The 16238-nt window shown below is 37.7% G+C and overlaps 1 protein-coding gene across 3 annotated transcripts in view; it reads left to right on the forward strand.

The window, feature by feature from the left end:
* The window catches only part of dtnbp1b (dystrobrevin binding protein 1b), a 31434-nt gene extending 16347 nt beyond the window's left edge, over positions 1-15087 (forward strand). The window contains exons 1-4 of one of the 3 annotated variants that reach the window (XM_041967116.1): positions 4227-4438; positions 8538-8705; positions 12587-12730; positions 13098-15087. In XM_041967116.1, the coding sequence (XP_041823050.1) occupies positions 4303-4438; positions 8538-8705; positions 12587-12730; positions 13098-13393 (744 nt within the window). In that variant the 5' untranslated portion in view covers positions 4227-4302 and the 3' untranslated portion in view covers positions 13394-15087. Of the gene's footprint in view, positions 1-4226; positions 4439-8537; positions 8706-12586; positions 12731-13097 lie in introns of those variants that run through there. The other 2 variants (XM_041967117.1, XM_041967118.1) reach the window with 2 other exon arrangements.
* The last annotated feature ends 1151 nt before the right edge of the window (positions 15088-16238 follow it).

Below are 16238 nucleotides of genomic sequence, written 5' to 3' on the forward strand. Positions count from 1 at the left end.
CGCTATCATCTTCTCTACTCCTCAGAGTCTGAGTGAGGCAGGAGTTTGTGGCCTGCCCAGTGACTTTGTGATGGGTGAAAGCCAGTCTGCCTGAGCCTGCCTTTTAGGGTATGCCATTGGTTCACAGTGATTTGAATGCAAAAATACTCAAAAATGTTATTTTGGGTTTAGTTTTCTTAAGATATGTCTTCTAGCATCAGAAAAATGCATGTGAACATGAAAAACATGATTTTCATCGGAGTGGGTCTTTAAGCTTAGAAAATTTGTGTTAAGTGCAACAAAATGTTGGCACGCTATTTCTCTCTAGATAACTCATGATTTCTGGCAGATATGACTCAGTAACATGTTGATATCCAGCCAATTCAACCTGTCCCTGCAGTCTTTGATTGTATTCATTTCCTTCCAATGAGCCCCATCACTGACTGTGGTTGTCACATCAAAAAATCTTCTCATTTGATTACAAACCAGAGAAAATGAGTTTCTGCATATTTGCCTGATGCAAATATTTGGTAAATAAAGAAGAAATTGTGTTGGTATGGTCCTACACTGCCATATTAATTCAGACAAAGTGGAGATAAAATTAACCATTACAATAATTTTCAATTTGTCTGATAAACATTCCTAATCAAGCTGTTTCTAAAGAAAAATAAATGTTTTTGCTCCAAATATAATTTACCAATGCATTTTCTCCCAAATTTAATGTTTATCTGGAGCACAGAATAACACTATTAGATTTTAAAATATCAAGTTGCTGAATCTGAAGTCTTGTTTTTTTTCTTTGTTTTTCCTGTTAAAAAACAGTTGGGAAAATAAATCCCACAAACCACCAGGAAATCAATTGCCCTCGGTTGTAGTGAGACCACAGAAAGCATGAAAACTGTGTGGTAAATGCTGCTCACCACCCACACTGCATGCCGTGCACAGCATATAGCCCACATGCAAACACAACCTTCTGCTGCTGCTGTCTTGCACAAAACTGAAACTGTTTCAAAAGTTAGAGTCATTTGCACATATAAATATTTAAACATTTTTTTCATGTAATCATGTTTTAGTTTTTTTTTTCTGAGCAATAACTAGATGGACCATACACACAGGACAGCTTTATTAATCAGTTTTCTATTTGGTCGCATCTAAGATTTACTGGATGGGTTCACACAGGTTGCTTTGTTCCATAGAAAGTGGAAAAATATAGTTATCTAAAATATTTTTATAGAACGTTTCAATATTGAATTAACCTTATTAATAAAATTGGCAGAAAGTCAATTTCAAACAAAATAGATTTGCTTTAATGGCAATAATGCAATTAACAGAAGAAATCCTAAACGGTATGGATAATAAAAAAGTTCTCTGTTCGTGTATTTATCGATTTGCCTTTGAAGCCATTAATCAGGAAATATGTTGCAAACAAAATGAAAAGGGTACAGTTAGGGGTGTTGTGTTAAGCTGGTTAAAAAGCTAACAGTTTGTATAAATCAGTGATCATTTGTCATCATTGTTAAACATAACGTGGTATACCACAAGGCTCAGTGTTAGGCCCCAGATTGTATGCAGATGATTTACATAAAGTGTCTAACATGTGGAAATACATTGTCTTCATTGATGACACAAGCATCTTTTGTACTGAGGAGAACCTTCAGGAGTTTTTGGAGGTGGTGAACACAGAAGTGAGAAAATTAAAACAATAGTTTAATATGAATAGATTGTTGTTCCTTGAAATGGAAAGAGTTCAAAGTTTCTTTGAGTGACACTAGGCCATAAGGTTTGCTAGAAACCCCAAATGAATCAAGTCAGAGCAAAATTAGTAAAGACCATCACAGTACTGGAGAAAACAACATTGTTTACTTAAATACAAATCTCAATGCCTTCTGTATTCACCTCTGGTATTACCGTATTTCAGTGATGGTGTGGAAGGTAACACTTATAAAAGCAACCTGCAACCATTATATATACGGTACTACAAAAGAGAGCAAACAGAATACTACACAATAGCCTTGTGTTGAATCTTAGCAGGAAAACCCAGACAACCAGTTGCTGTACCTGTAAGGAAATGGAAAACTACCTGCAACATTTTCAAGAAAACAAAATTGACAATTGTCAGAAGCACCTATAAGAAGATAGACAAGGTGTAATAAAATAAATAAAACAGTACAACAAACTAAACATCGTCCCAACTTCTCAGGCATTATTTGATGAGTCAGTGCATAAACTCAGCTGCTAAAGATGATGCCTGCTGGATGGAAACAGAGTGACAGCAGCCTGGTGTTCCTGACAGAAACCTGTAGAAGCTGAAGCTTCTGTCTGGGTAGCTGCGGCAGTAAATGGACCCACAGAAACTGTGTTCATGTAGTATGTGTGGTTTATCTTACAAAGTACTTCTAACTATCAGCAGCCAGTTAAGTTATTATATATTTACACTTAAATTTGCTATTCTAGGCATTTCACATTAAAGTCACACTTCAGCCCCAACTGGCTCCTGTGCATGTAATGTGCCCGGTCAATGGTGCATGCCTGAGTGTTTTTCTATTGTACACACAAGAGAGTTGATTCACTATCTGTAATGCACAGTTCTTGTATCACATACTTGTCCAATAGCTTGCAAGTATTTTTAATGGGTGTGTGCAGTAGGAAAGAGTGAAGCAATTGTGTGTTATTTACGGCAAGGGGGCTGCCTATGGCGGAAACCTGAGCACTCAAGAGATACAGCGAGGCGGACAGAATCTAAAAATACCAAGACTGAGTGAGCAGGGCTTAAGAAGAAAAAAACAGAAGCAGCAATGGCTGTCTGTGTGCACTTCACTGTCAGCCGTGCCTTTTGGTCTTTAGGCTGTACAATGCTGTCTCAGGATGAAATATTGGAGTTCCATGAGCAAACGGAAACAGACCCATCTGAGACTGGACAGTTAATTTAAAGTGATGGATATAATGTATAAAATAACTTAAATGAGGTTGTGAATTTAAGAGCTCATAAAAATGAGTATGTATGTTTTATTTTATTGCATCCCAGAGAGGGTTCATTTGTAGCAGATGTTCAGAGTTTCAAGAGTGTCAGATTTTGTGACATCAACAGCACTGATGTCACAAGCACCCTCTGGCCTGTTCTTTTCTCATCTCTTTCTCTACAGGCTGACACATAACTCACATCCAGCCCCTCACTGCATCTCCTCTCCTCTACTTTTATATAGCGGTCTGCATTTCTTGCCACCATATACTAATATACACGCTTCAGAGGAAAACACATGTACAGAGGTATACAAGCAGGTGGCTTCAGGCCCAGGTCTTTTAGATGGAACTGGAGGCAAACAGGTCAGCAGGTCCACTGGCACTTTCATCAATTTATCCATCCATCCTTTTGTCCACCTAGATTCCACTGGCACAGCTTACAGCAGCATTGTCACTTGACATGTAAAGTATACTACAAAGTACAAATGAGTGGAAAAGTGCTTACTTGAATTGGCTGCTGATGATTTATATTTCCATTTGAAAAGGGGTCTGTCATTGTTGCTAATCACTGCTGCCACACACACTTAAATGGAGCCTGTTAGTGCTTTACCTAAATATTTTTTATTCCTAAAGGTGTCTGAGGCACTCTGATTGAGTTTGGTGCTTCAAATATCCCACTGAAAATTAGTTTTAAAAGATGAAATGCAAGCCTAATACAGCTTTACCCACAGAAAAAAGATTTGATGACTAAGTTTGTATAAAAATACTCAACACAAAGATTTGCTTTTTTGCTCTGTGGGCCAAAATGTACAAAACAGCTAAATTTAGTCAAATCTAAAGACAGGAATTGCTCTTGACGCAGTGTTTCCATTTCACTTTTCATTTGAGGTCACTTCTTAGTAACTTCTCACATAGTAGCTGCAAATAAAGGTCGTCTATATATAGACTTATTTACATGAGGGTTAGGGTTGTATAAGATAACATTTACAGATACCACAGACACAACATCACACACTTGTAAAGTGAAAGCAATCAAAATGGAAACGGCACATTTATGACTGAACGGCAAAATTTATTAGAAGGTACATAGTTTTCTGCCTTATTATTTCCAATAAAATAAGCACATAAAGACAAGTGCACTACCACCCACACAGCCACTATAAAACGCACACATGAGTGCTATCACACTTACAGTACACCCCCTTTTCTTGTGGGTTCTGCTTCCTGCATTTGTAGAGCTCAGACCAGATGTTTTTCTATACTGCTGAAAGCATGTATATTAATAGACTTATGTCTTAGTTAGCATCAGTTAGTTTAAAAAAGCCATCTGAGGAAGATTTTTGTCTATGTTTTTTTTTCTCTATGGGTTTTTGGGTAGCATGCTGGAGAGATAAGGAAGGTAGTAGACAAGCCTTTTCTCAGTATCTGCTTGCTTTGAGAGGGAGCATGGTGATGGCGGGAACAGATGTACCATATAACACGGCAGGCACAAACTCAGGTATACAGCAGACTGTTTGACTCATTCTACTATAAATTGTAATATCCAATTGATTTACTTTATTTGTGCAATAATTTTTGTGTCTCTCATGAAAGGAATTCACCCTTATATTAATTTCAGATGTTTTTCAAGATCTGGCTGTACCTTTTATCAGCTTTTCTACTTTAATGCTGTGAAAGCATCCATTTTTTTTCTTAAATCAGAATTATTTCTTTTGGCATCATTGGCTGTGACAAATGTAATGCGGTTGGCTCAGCTCCTTTGAATCATCCCCAGCTGTGTATTCTTTAGTGAGCACACATTCACCAGAGCACATATGAGTCATGTCATATGAGTGTGTAACATATTGCTGTGGTGTTGCTGTGTGAGCAGTTAAAAAGTGACATAGCTGGAACTCTACACGAGCATCATTCTAAAGCTAATTTGTCCATAGGGCCATATAAAACTGTGCAACACAGCTTGTAAGGGTAGAACGTGCTGAACCTAATGATTTGTGCATCATACTTTAAATTCATCAGCAAAAACTTAATCCTTCAGGTTAAACGAGTGAGAGCTAAAAATAACCCTGCAGCTACAGCACCATGTGTAGGAGGACTTGGTTGTCTCGTGTGATAATGATGAAAAGATAAAGAGAAGAAAGAAATTGGAAAGAGAAGGCTGAGCATAAGAGGGAAGTTAAACATCATAAGAAGTTTTTGTCTCAGTTTTGAAGTGGAATGCTGAGTTAGATCTTAATGCAATGCACTACTGACTTAAAAATTGGAAATATATCATTGCTATTGTATACTATTTATTTTTGCAGTGCTTAGTATAGTACTTATTTTACTGCTTTAAAAGTGAAATTTCAGAAAACTTGTAACATAGAAAATAATTATACTGTACATTAATTTTTGAGATGGAGGTAGTTTAATAGTGATATCTTATTATCATAATTTAAGTCCCATAATTGTAATTTCCAGCAGCTTATACCTAGGGGCCTCATACACACTCCCAGGCTATTGGTGAGATATAACTCCTAAGAAAGTCTTTTTAAGAAACTGTTAACACATATAGTTAATCACTCAAGCATATGCAAGCATCTCTATACAATACAATTAGCACACTGAGTTAATCATGACTTGCTAAAGTTCTAACTGATGCGGTAGAAAGGGGGTTTAAGAGACTTTCACTATTGAAACCTTGAAGCAGATGGGCTACAGCAGCAAAAGACACACTGAAGCTACTCCTGCCAGCTAAAAACAGGAAAGTGAGACTACAATTCACACTGGCCCACCAGAATCAGAGAGTAAAAGATTAGAAAAATGTTGTCTGGTCTGGTGAGTTTCCATTTTAGCTTCCATATTCAGATAGTAGAGTCAGAATTTGGTGTAAACAACATGAAAGCATAGATTCACCCTACCTTGTATCAATGGCTCAGGCTGGTAGTGATGGTGTAATAGTGTAGGGACTTTTTTTACACACTTTGGACCCCTTAGTACCCACTGAGCATTGTTTAAAAGCAACAGTCTACCTGAGTATTGTTGCTGACCATGTCCATCCCTTTATGACCACAGTGTACCATCTTCTGATAGCTACTTCCAGCAGGATAATGCACTATGTCACAAAGTTCACATAATCTCCAACTAGTTTCTTGAACATGACAATGAGTTGACTGTGCTCCAATGGTTTCCACAGTCACCAGATCTCAATCTTATAGTGCAACCTGGGTATTTGGTGGAACAGGAGATTCGGATCACACATGTGCAGCCAACGAATCTCAGTAAATGTGTGATGCTATCGTGTCATTATGGACCAAAATCTCAGAGGAAGGTTTCCAGCACCTGGTTGAATCAATGTCACAGAGAATTAAGGAATTTTTGAAGGCAAAAGGTACCTAGTAATAGGTACCTCAACACACACAGACATTACAGGGTGGTGTGTTGACATCTCATTTATGGCTGTTTTTTTTTTTTTTTAGTTTTTAACTTGGCTCTATCCAATGTTCAGATTTTTGTTACAGAAATTTCTGGAAATTGGGACATATTTTTATATTATACTTTTTAATGTATTTAATTGTAAAATATCAGAAAACCTGTTCTGCAAGAGAAAATACATGTGTAAAAAATAAAAAAAAAACAGTGATGTAATTAGGAAAGTGGTTGTTGAGACCTTTCAGGTTTATAACACTGACATTTTCAATTAATTTTAAATAATCTATTTTTCATATATTAAATTGTATTAATGAACTATTTCTTAGTGACTATAAGTTTTTACTGGTATTTTTATTTAAAGGAGAGAAGGTCAGGTCAAGAAAGGAAGACAGATAAACTGATGCATGCATACAGTCAGCAGGTACAAAGATGATAAAAATAAATTGTCAGCCCAGGCTAATAATGAATAGAAAATTGAATCAAAGACAAAAAGATAAAGAACAGGATCCAGCTTTATTGCAAATACTGTCCACTTGCCCTAATTATAACTAACCACACTGTCCTGTTTCTCCATTACTCCCACTCTCTGCTACTAACCTATGCAATGCTCAACTGTCTTAACAAAGCTTCCCTAAGGCCTCTAATCTAATATAGCAGTCTCTACACGACATCCACACACACATACAAACACACTTTAACACTAACCATTAGCAAGGGAAAGACAGCGTCCGGGGAAAGATGAGGGACAAAGATGAGGCTTCAGATAAATGAGATAAATTGGACACTGGGCGAGGAATGACAGAGAGAAAGGGTGCTATTCTTTTCCAAGTCTCCAAGGGTTGTTGGCTTGTGTGAGCTCTGGTGGGATCTCATTATTCTTTTGTATGTGTGTGCGCGTCCATCTGCTGCCACAGCTTACATTATTATCATAGGACTCTTGCATGTGTGAGGGCGTCCAAGCCCTGATAGTACAGGGAGGGGTGAGATTACATTAGCAGATTTAAGCATGTAAATATACAGGATGACAAACTGTATCCAGATGTCAATATTACTTTGAATATCTCAAAGTATGACATTTCTTTAACCCATCATTCTTCCAATTACTTGTCCATGTTAAACCAAAATGAAAGATACAGCTGACATTTGATAGACATTGACCTGACTCTAGCCACAGTTGGTGGACAGTATTATGTAATGCTTGTCTATGAAAGAAGAGAAAACTGAGACAACCAAACAAAGACTCCAGGCAGCAGTAGTTAACACACACACACCCATAGTCACATTTCCATCATATCAAAGGACATTACGTTGACTTTATTTTCCTGGAAACCTCCTGATGTTATCCCCTCTGTTTATGTCTAGTCCTTTTCCTGGGTTTGTGCTAGACCTTCTCAAAGTCTTGAAAAATTATTTAACAGTTTGGCTAATAGGGATTGTCTTTTTCCACTAAAACTAAAGAAGGATACATAAAAATGGCCAAAAAAACACAAAATGTATCCTAAAACACATAGACAGGGGCGAGTGTGCTGCACAAGCTAAAAGGTCTACAGTGGAGTCCTGCCTTGCAGCACTCCAAAAGCCACGTATTCAGTCTGACAGACATGTCAGAGTCAATTAAACCAACACAGCAGTCGATTGCTCTCCTTGACAGCAGAAAAAGATTATCATCTTGAGCCTCCCTTTTGATGTCACAGCAGCTTTGAGGTTACAGACAACAGGAGATCCGCCTTGGTTCACCAGTGAGTTGGCAACACTAGGGGTTGCTTGTGCAAGACATGTGTGGTCCCTCTTGTGCAGAACCTGGGGGCCAGAGTATTGTGTTACAGAAAGCACTATAATTTGGAGAATATGTGAGGAATTCAAAGCACCAAACTCCAAGTTGTTCTGCTTCAGTAAAAAAAACTGATCCATGCCTGTCAGAGAAGAGTTTGGTTTTCTATGTTTGTTCAAGTCAGTAAGTTTCAGAATTTTTTTTTTTTTTTTTTTTTTTTCGTGTGTGTGTGTGTGTTTATAACTTAAAATTCAAATGTATGCAAGCGTTCAGCTCAACTTTCTTCAATAAAACACTTTTCTGCTCATGCTGCAGTTGCACTGCATTTGAGCATTTATCTTTATCTTATTTGGAGCAACTCTTATCAAGAAAAGTTACTAATCCCTGCTTTACAAACTTTCTTCTCTTGTATTTCCAGTGGAGCTAGATGCGGAGCACTCACAGAAAGCCCCTGGAGCTGAACAAGGAGCTGTCCCGCCACCCCAGGTGAAGCTGAAAGAGAGGCAAAAGTTCTTTGAGGAGGCCTTTCAGCAAGATATGGAGCAGTATCTGTCTACTGGCTACCTGCAGATTGCTGAGAGGAGAGGTGAGAAGAAGGGGCCATTCCTCACAGATATCAAAGTAATGTGCTTTGATGATTCAAGCTGCTTGAAGCAATTTTAGCATGCCTTGTGTATGGGTGCAGACAGAGGGAAAAGGAGCTTGTTGAGTAGTTGAGGTTAAGCCAGTGGTGCATATAACTTATTTAAGGGCGAATAAGAATTCATACACCATTCAATTTATTAATTTCTGAGTCCTGATACTATCACCTAAAACCTTCACACTTGAGCTGCATATCAGCAAGCCTTCACAGTCCAAATGGCTTCACTTAGTACACAACCAGTCATCACGTTGAAAAATGCCATCATGCCATATAAATGCTTTCCTCCAAAGGGATTGTAGCTGAATCCTGGGGTGGTTTCCCTCATGTATTACTGCTAAATGTCTGCTAAAATATCCAAAGGATGAGCTGAAAAATGGAATGGCATACACCTTGCACTGAACGATGTTAAAGATTCCATGGGAGGTTCGAAATGTGTTTTTTTTTTCTTCGTCTTCTTTTACTCATCTATCCTTCTCTCTTAATCCCCTGGAACTGGCTTATGAAAGAAGATAGTGGAGCGGCAGGAAAGAGAGAGAGATGGAGCAAGAGGAAAGAGACTTAAGGATGGGAGTGAACGTGTGGGGATTATGTTTTCAATGTCAATCATAACTAGTTTTTATTAATGAAGTGTCTTGTTTTCTAATACACCTGGAAATGCACAAAACCAGCAAGAATACTAATTCCAAGATGCAGTAAGTAAAACATTCACAGCTCATTACTCAAAGATTAGTCTCAATAACATGTAGACTCCCTTCATTTAGGGCAGGCTTTTTAAAAATACAGAGCTGTGATGTAGCTGTGAGTTAACGCCACTGACGAGAAATCATAGAAATAGAGAGATGGGAAGAAAATACAGAGAATAAACCAGAAGAACATCAGAAAAAGAAAGAACTGCAGGTGTCACAAGCCACTGACCATCCAAAACAAGTTTCAAGGGCTTTACACTTATACACATATTATATGCAATCTCAATGCAGGCAGAAAAAGTCCCCCACAGTGGGGAAATCTTGGACAAGGTCATAGTAAGGCTAAGAGATGAACATGTCAGAGGCAGTCATATGGAAATTATGTTTTCAATGTAATGCTTCCTGGACCAAGACCTTCACAACCACAGTGGTACAGATTTCTTTCTTTACGTTACCATGCTGGAAACACAACTCCATGTTGGGCTGAAAACTATATTGACCTCCTCCATACTATGTTTTACAAGGCTGGGTTGTTGTTATGTTGTGGTAATTGCAAAGCTGACAGGAAAGATATGTAAATGCACATGACAGAAGGCTGCTTACTGAGGAGTCATTAGGGTGACTTAGACCAACATTCCTCTAAAAAATGCCACAGAAATCACTGAAAAAGACAGAGAAGGATGAAAAAATGTACACACAAGTGAATTTTGCACAAGGTTGAAAAATTCTCCCATGTGACTTTCTCGTGTTTATGCATGATCTTTCTGTGTGTGTGTTCTAACTCAAAGAGCAGGGAGACTTTAGAACAGCCTCCGTGGGAAATAATGTTCCCCTTCTGACTCTTGTTCTTGACTCTTTGTTCCGCTCTTCCTTCCTATGCTGCCCTCTTCTGCTCTCCTCATTTCCTTGAGGTATGGTAGCAAATGGCATCTTCTGTCACTGCTGTGTCACAACCAATCATGTTGCTTCTTCCTCATGTGCTCACAACTCTGCCACCCCCACCTTGCAAACCCCCCACCCCCTTCCCCTCAGTGCTTTGACTGGCTGTCTGTGACGCATGCAGCACATCATAATAGTGAACAGGGGGACTGCACATCTGCAAGGTGGTGAATCCAGGAGTGTGTTAGCTGTTGCTTAAGAGGATTTTCCGATCGTTTAATTGCAAGCTTAAAACTTTAGTTTACCAACTTCTAATGCATTTTGATTCACACTGATTGACTATTGAAATGTTAGGTCTTTTCTCTTTTCTTATTAGTCTGTACAAAATGCTTCAGCATGAAAAAAAGAAAGAAAAAGCGCAAACATTAATTTTTTAGACTGATATTAGAAAGTTAGACTGATATTTTCCAATCACATAAAAATTCAGACACTGATTACTTAATTCTGGTGGCTCTATTGGTCCTTAAGAAGCTTCTACACTTTATTGGAGTCCAGCTGTGCTTACTGGAGCCCATTAGACATTAACAAGAAGGCACATGCATGTCTATATAAGGAATTATACAGTAGTGGATGGTGTATGTCAGTATGAAAACCAAAAAAAGAAAATTGCCTGCAAATGCAAATTCTTGCTGCATTGAATGTACCCAAAAAATGCAGAAGCTTCAATCATTCTAACCTAATAGAAATTTTGATCTACCTCAGATTTCTTTAGATTTCTAAGTCTCATTAATACCATCCATTCATTCTGTGGAGATCCTGCTCTGTAATGGGTCCTGGGATGATAGTCTGGAGTACAGTTAAAAATTCTATATGCATCAAAAATTTAGAGAGCAATATTTTTAATCTACAATTATGATTGTAGCTTGGAGTGATATACATTAATCATATCTCAAGAATCTTAGCTTTCCAATGGTGTATAAAATGTGTAGATACTTACAAGGAAGACTAAGAAAAATATATATTCATTTGTCGTGTCTTGCCCGAGGAATGTCTGATACCAAGAGGTTAAACAGGAATACAACTTAAGATGAGTCTAAAACTGAATAAAATGTGGAAAACTTGAAGCTGGTGTGAGAAAGCTCTGTTATGCCTTATTGTTAGGTAGTTTCTTTAAGTTGTATGCCACAAAACTCAAAGCAATCTCATACTTTACTAAAGCCGTTGTCAGACATGAGAATTGTCTGTTAAATCAATATCAATTAGTCCCACAGTCATTTTGATATAGATTATGTGTTATTATTTCTCAGTTTCACTCAGGTATACCATTAACAGCAGCAGAGTGAGGTATTGTTTCTTTTTTTCAGTGCACTGACGTTGGAAGTTAATTGAACTGAAGATTGGCTAAAAATATAGCTTTTCTATATATTTAAGCTCAGTAAATAAGAGTTTAACTGCTATAAGCAGAAACATTTTTTATATTTTACTGTTATCTCTCACTCTGTAGCACACCACTCCCACTTCATTTGGTTTATATGTTTAGTATCTTATGTAAATGTGAAGAGTGTTTACCTTAAAAATTATGTGTTCCACACTTAACTGCTAATAAATAAATAAAAAAGTCAGACATGACACCAGATTAATTAAAAAAGTATTTGTCTGAAAAGGGCTAAGTCTTCAGTCATCAGCTAGCTAACTTAACCTAGCTTAACATTAAAACTGCAAACAAGGAAATAGCACACCTGGTGCTGACCATTTGCTTAATATAAATAAAGTAAACATAATTTAGAAAAACAAAAACTTTTTTCTGGTTTCATGAATGAGCTGAAATGCTGGCTCTAGATAAAAGTATAAAACTTTGCAGATGCTGAATGCAGAGTGTTGCCTCTGGTCTGAACAGTGCCAGGTGAGCTGTTTTATCCTGCTTTTAATTACTGTTCTTTTAAACTTATTGTAGGTGTTGTTTGTTCTCTTTGTATTCAGCTTCCCACAAGTAATTATACCCACTAATCCATTAATTGCATTAATGTGTTGGATCATAAGGTAAACACAGTTTTTTGTATGACTCATAGTATGCGCTTACCCATTTCAAATGCCATTCAGCTTGAGTGTGGCCATTTGCTTCTGCCTTTGTATCTGGAGAGAAATGAACCTGAATGAAAACAATGCAGCTTTCTTCCTGGACTCAGCTCCTTGCTCCTGCATTCTGCATGCTTTAAGGGTTTACTGATATCTCACCACTGTATGTTATGTTGTGTCCAGAGCCAATAGGCAGCATGTCATCAATGGAGGTGAATGTGGACATGCTGGAGCAGATGGATCTGATGGACATGTCAGACCATGAGGCTCTGGATGTGTTCCTGCACTCTGGGGGAGAGGATAACAGTGTAGCCTCACCTGTCACAGGTAGGAAGTCATGCATTCACAAACTAATTCTAACTAATTCTAATCAAATCTACCGAGGCAGAAATATGTGAGTAAGAGGATTGACAAGCACATCATTTAGACATAATGCAGCAAAGGTATCTGTCATTTCAAAATGTCATGTCACAGCTAAAAACTGACGTCTAAAGAGTACTTCCTCTTCAAATGATGCAAGTAAATCCAGGTTAAGAGAAATCTAGCCTGGTAATTCCAAAAACTTAGATAATAAATTATGATAAATAATAGAGTTATTTGAGTTATTTTATGAGGAAAATTGCATGGTTCCTCACTGAAACACAGAAAATGAAATTCTAGTGGTATTTTTACAATATTATTTTATGTCCCTAAGGTCCAAATGTTGAGTCCTTCACCACAGAGATCAGTCTCCAGGTTCCCACCCAGGCTGAGCTCCGACACAAGCTTTCATCCCTGTCGTCCACCTGCACTGACTCAGCCAGCCAGGACACAGAGGCTGGGGAGGAGGAGGAGGATGCAGAGGAGGAGGAGACTGAACGAGGTGAAGGTGGAGTAGGAGGGTCAGGGGGAGGAGAAAGGAGGAGAAGGCCCCCTGTGACAGTGACCTTGGATGAAGAGGAGGTGCATCCTGACACAGCACTGGTGGACAGGTTGGACAAAGAGGACTAGAACAGCAAAGACTGTGAGGAGAGCAGCCAGCAGGTGTGAGGACAGTTGGACTGGAATTAAACACAAATCAAGCTCAAACATATTGAAGAAAAATATTATTGGCTTTTGTCCTTTTAAACCTTTCGTATATAACAAAACATGAGAAAAAATTACATTAAGGTTGCACTAACTGCCACATAACCTTGCCTTAAAAAGCAGCTGTTGTAAGTTTTCAATTCTAATTGAGTCTTGTAAAACAAACAGGCTTCAGTCAGCTTTAGCATAACGGCATGAAATGGCTCAACATGCACATCACATCTGATAACTTTTAAAGACTAACCAGTATTCTTTCTCTATGTTTGTGCATGTAACTGTGCAAAGCCTGTTACTGATGAAGGAAGCAGTAAGGTCACAGTACCATCACCCATGTGGCTTTTTGAGCTAGTTTCCTGTCATGCTCTATGCTATTAATCGTATTTACAGACCACAGCTGTTGTGTGTTAAATCATGTTTTACAGAATCTAACAGTGGATTTACTGTTACTGCTCAGTTAAAATAGGAAATCCCCATGTCTTTCAGGATTATGACATTTTAAAACTTTTATGCAGGTCAGTAAAAGAAATTTCAATCATTAATCTAGTTACACAAATTTCCTTCTCTATTTATTCCTGCACATGTTTTTGACTCCTTTTGCTCACGTTTTTAAAAAGATATGAAAGCTTCCTGATGATATGTGGTAGAAAGAAATACCATTTTGGTGCTTACAGCTTTTGTAAAGTCTCCCTGCAGAAAGAGTGTCATGACTGTGTTAAATAAATAATTCACAGAACTCTAGCAAACAGCTGACACACAACTATTTCTCTAATATGATCAAATTTAAGCATTTGTTTTGTATATTTGTTTTCTTAATCAGGGTGAGTTGTCTCTCAATATAGAAAATGCCAAATAATTAGCAGAAAGCACTTGACAAGTTTTCTGCAGGGGGGCAAAAAGATTTCATTTTTATGGATAGAAAGTAAAGATTTTCAATCTCATTTTGTTCCCCTGGCAGTGACAAACATGTTGCACTAGGTGGCAGCCAACACAAGCTGGCAGTGGGATAATAACAGTGCTTTACAGCTGACACACACACACACACACACAGGAGAGTTAACCGTTGCCATTCATCTGAACAGTAATATCTGGTTGAACTTCTCCTTTCAATCAAGGACCAAATCCCTGTCATGGACTGTGTGCTATGCACTGAACAACTGCCAGAAGGTTTAACTGTATCCAGACGTTTTTTTTTGTTGTTGTTGTTGTTTGTTTTTCCTTTTATTTCCTTGTCACAAATAGTTGACCTTTGTGCAATGTGACAGTACTCCTCCCTCTGTTTGTCCCTTTCTAATGGTTGGGAATAAATATTTCTACCCTAACATTGTTTAATTGTCATTTGAGCATTTTGGGAACCAGATATGTGAGCAAGTCGGCCAGATTAAAGGTTTGAATGGACACGCCCTGTATACTTGTGGACCTGCCTAAAGAAGTAAGAGGGTCCATAGAAGAATAGAGCATACTGCAGGAAGAGAAAGGGATCCTGAATTTGTTTTTCAGGGAGATGATTTTTACCATGTATGTGTACTTTATTTAAATGAATTCATTTTATTCTTACTAAAAATTGAGGAAAAGCAATACCATTGCTACACTGGGAGTAAAAGGTTTATCGAGACTGAAAATGAATGCGTCTGTGTATTGTGAGTAAATAACTAGTGTTGATGCATGACAGTCATTCCAACGCACTTTAATTAAAACTATAAAAAGCTGCAGGGGCAGCCAACACACATACTGTGTGTTTATTGGGTTTATGGGTTTTTTTTGCACACTTCATTGTATTCCTTACAGAAACCCTATTTAAGTGTCTAAACATTTATTTTGCAGTCTGGGTTAGATCATCCAAATGATACAAAACCAATGGATCATATGAACATTCACTGGAAATTATAAAACAATTATTTGGCTTTACTAAAGTTAATCAGACATGACTTAATATTATTTTAAATAACTGCTCTAAGTGGTGAATTTTGAAAAGAAATGGGGAAAATGTGCGTATTACAACACTTATAAAGACATGGAGAGCTGCACTAACATTTCAGACTATTTTTTTTATATTTTTGTTTTATAAAAACAAAAAAAACATGAAGGATGTATGTTTGAACTGAAAACATGGCATGGACAGTGTTAGCTTTTTCCCCTTCATTTTTTAACCTCTCCAGGATTTTTGCCTGTGTTGATAAAGTGGGTGCTTTACATTTAATTCATAGTCTTCAGTAAAATATTCTGTTGCAACTCACCTTTTTCAGACAAAAATCAAATGGTCTTCTTTAGGATAGTCCACAGATCTCATGGTTGGTTTAAAATGCAATAACAGTTACTGAATCAACTAATCCAAGAGTTTAAATTTTTTTTAGTTGTACCGTAGCTGTCCCTAGATGTTTTTTTTTTTTTTACTTTCTGTGAAATAGCCCATCGCCCACACGGAGACAAGTTCAGGTATATCCGCTAAAGGTTTTTGTCTTTCAGGTGCTTTGCCCACATGGAACTGGTGTTTTGGGAGCCTGAAAATTAAGTTACATCTATGTGCTATAAGGCAGACAATTCGAGCTGCTGTGCTGCATCCCATGTGGTCTGCCTCAAACATTTCATGTTACATATCAAACAAACCCATCCAATCTGAAGGTGTTATTTAAGCTGTACACTTCCTCCCTTGCTCTTTATCTCATGTTTGCTGCTGCCCTGATCACATCCACCTACAAGAGAAAATAATGTTCAGAATTTACTCCCAATATTTAACTGGTTAAAAACATGTATGCACCAGCAGTGGTGGGAT

The sequence above is a fragment of the Melanotaenia boesemani genome, chromosome 17 (genome assembly GCF_017639745.1).
Source record: "Melanotaenia boesemani isolate fMelBoe1 chromosome 17, fMelBoe1.pri, whole genome shotgun sequence".
In the NCBI taxonomy this organism is placed as follows: Eukaryota; Metazoa; Chordata; class Actinopteri; order Atheriniformes; family Melanotaeniidae; genus Melanotaenia; species Melanotaenia boesemani.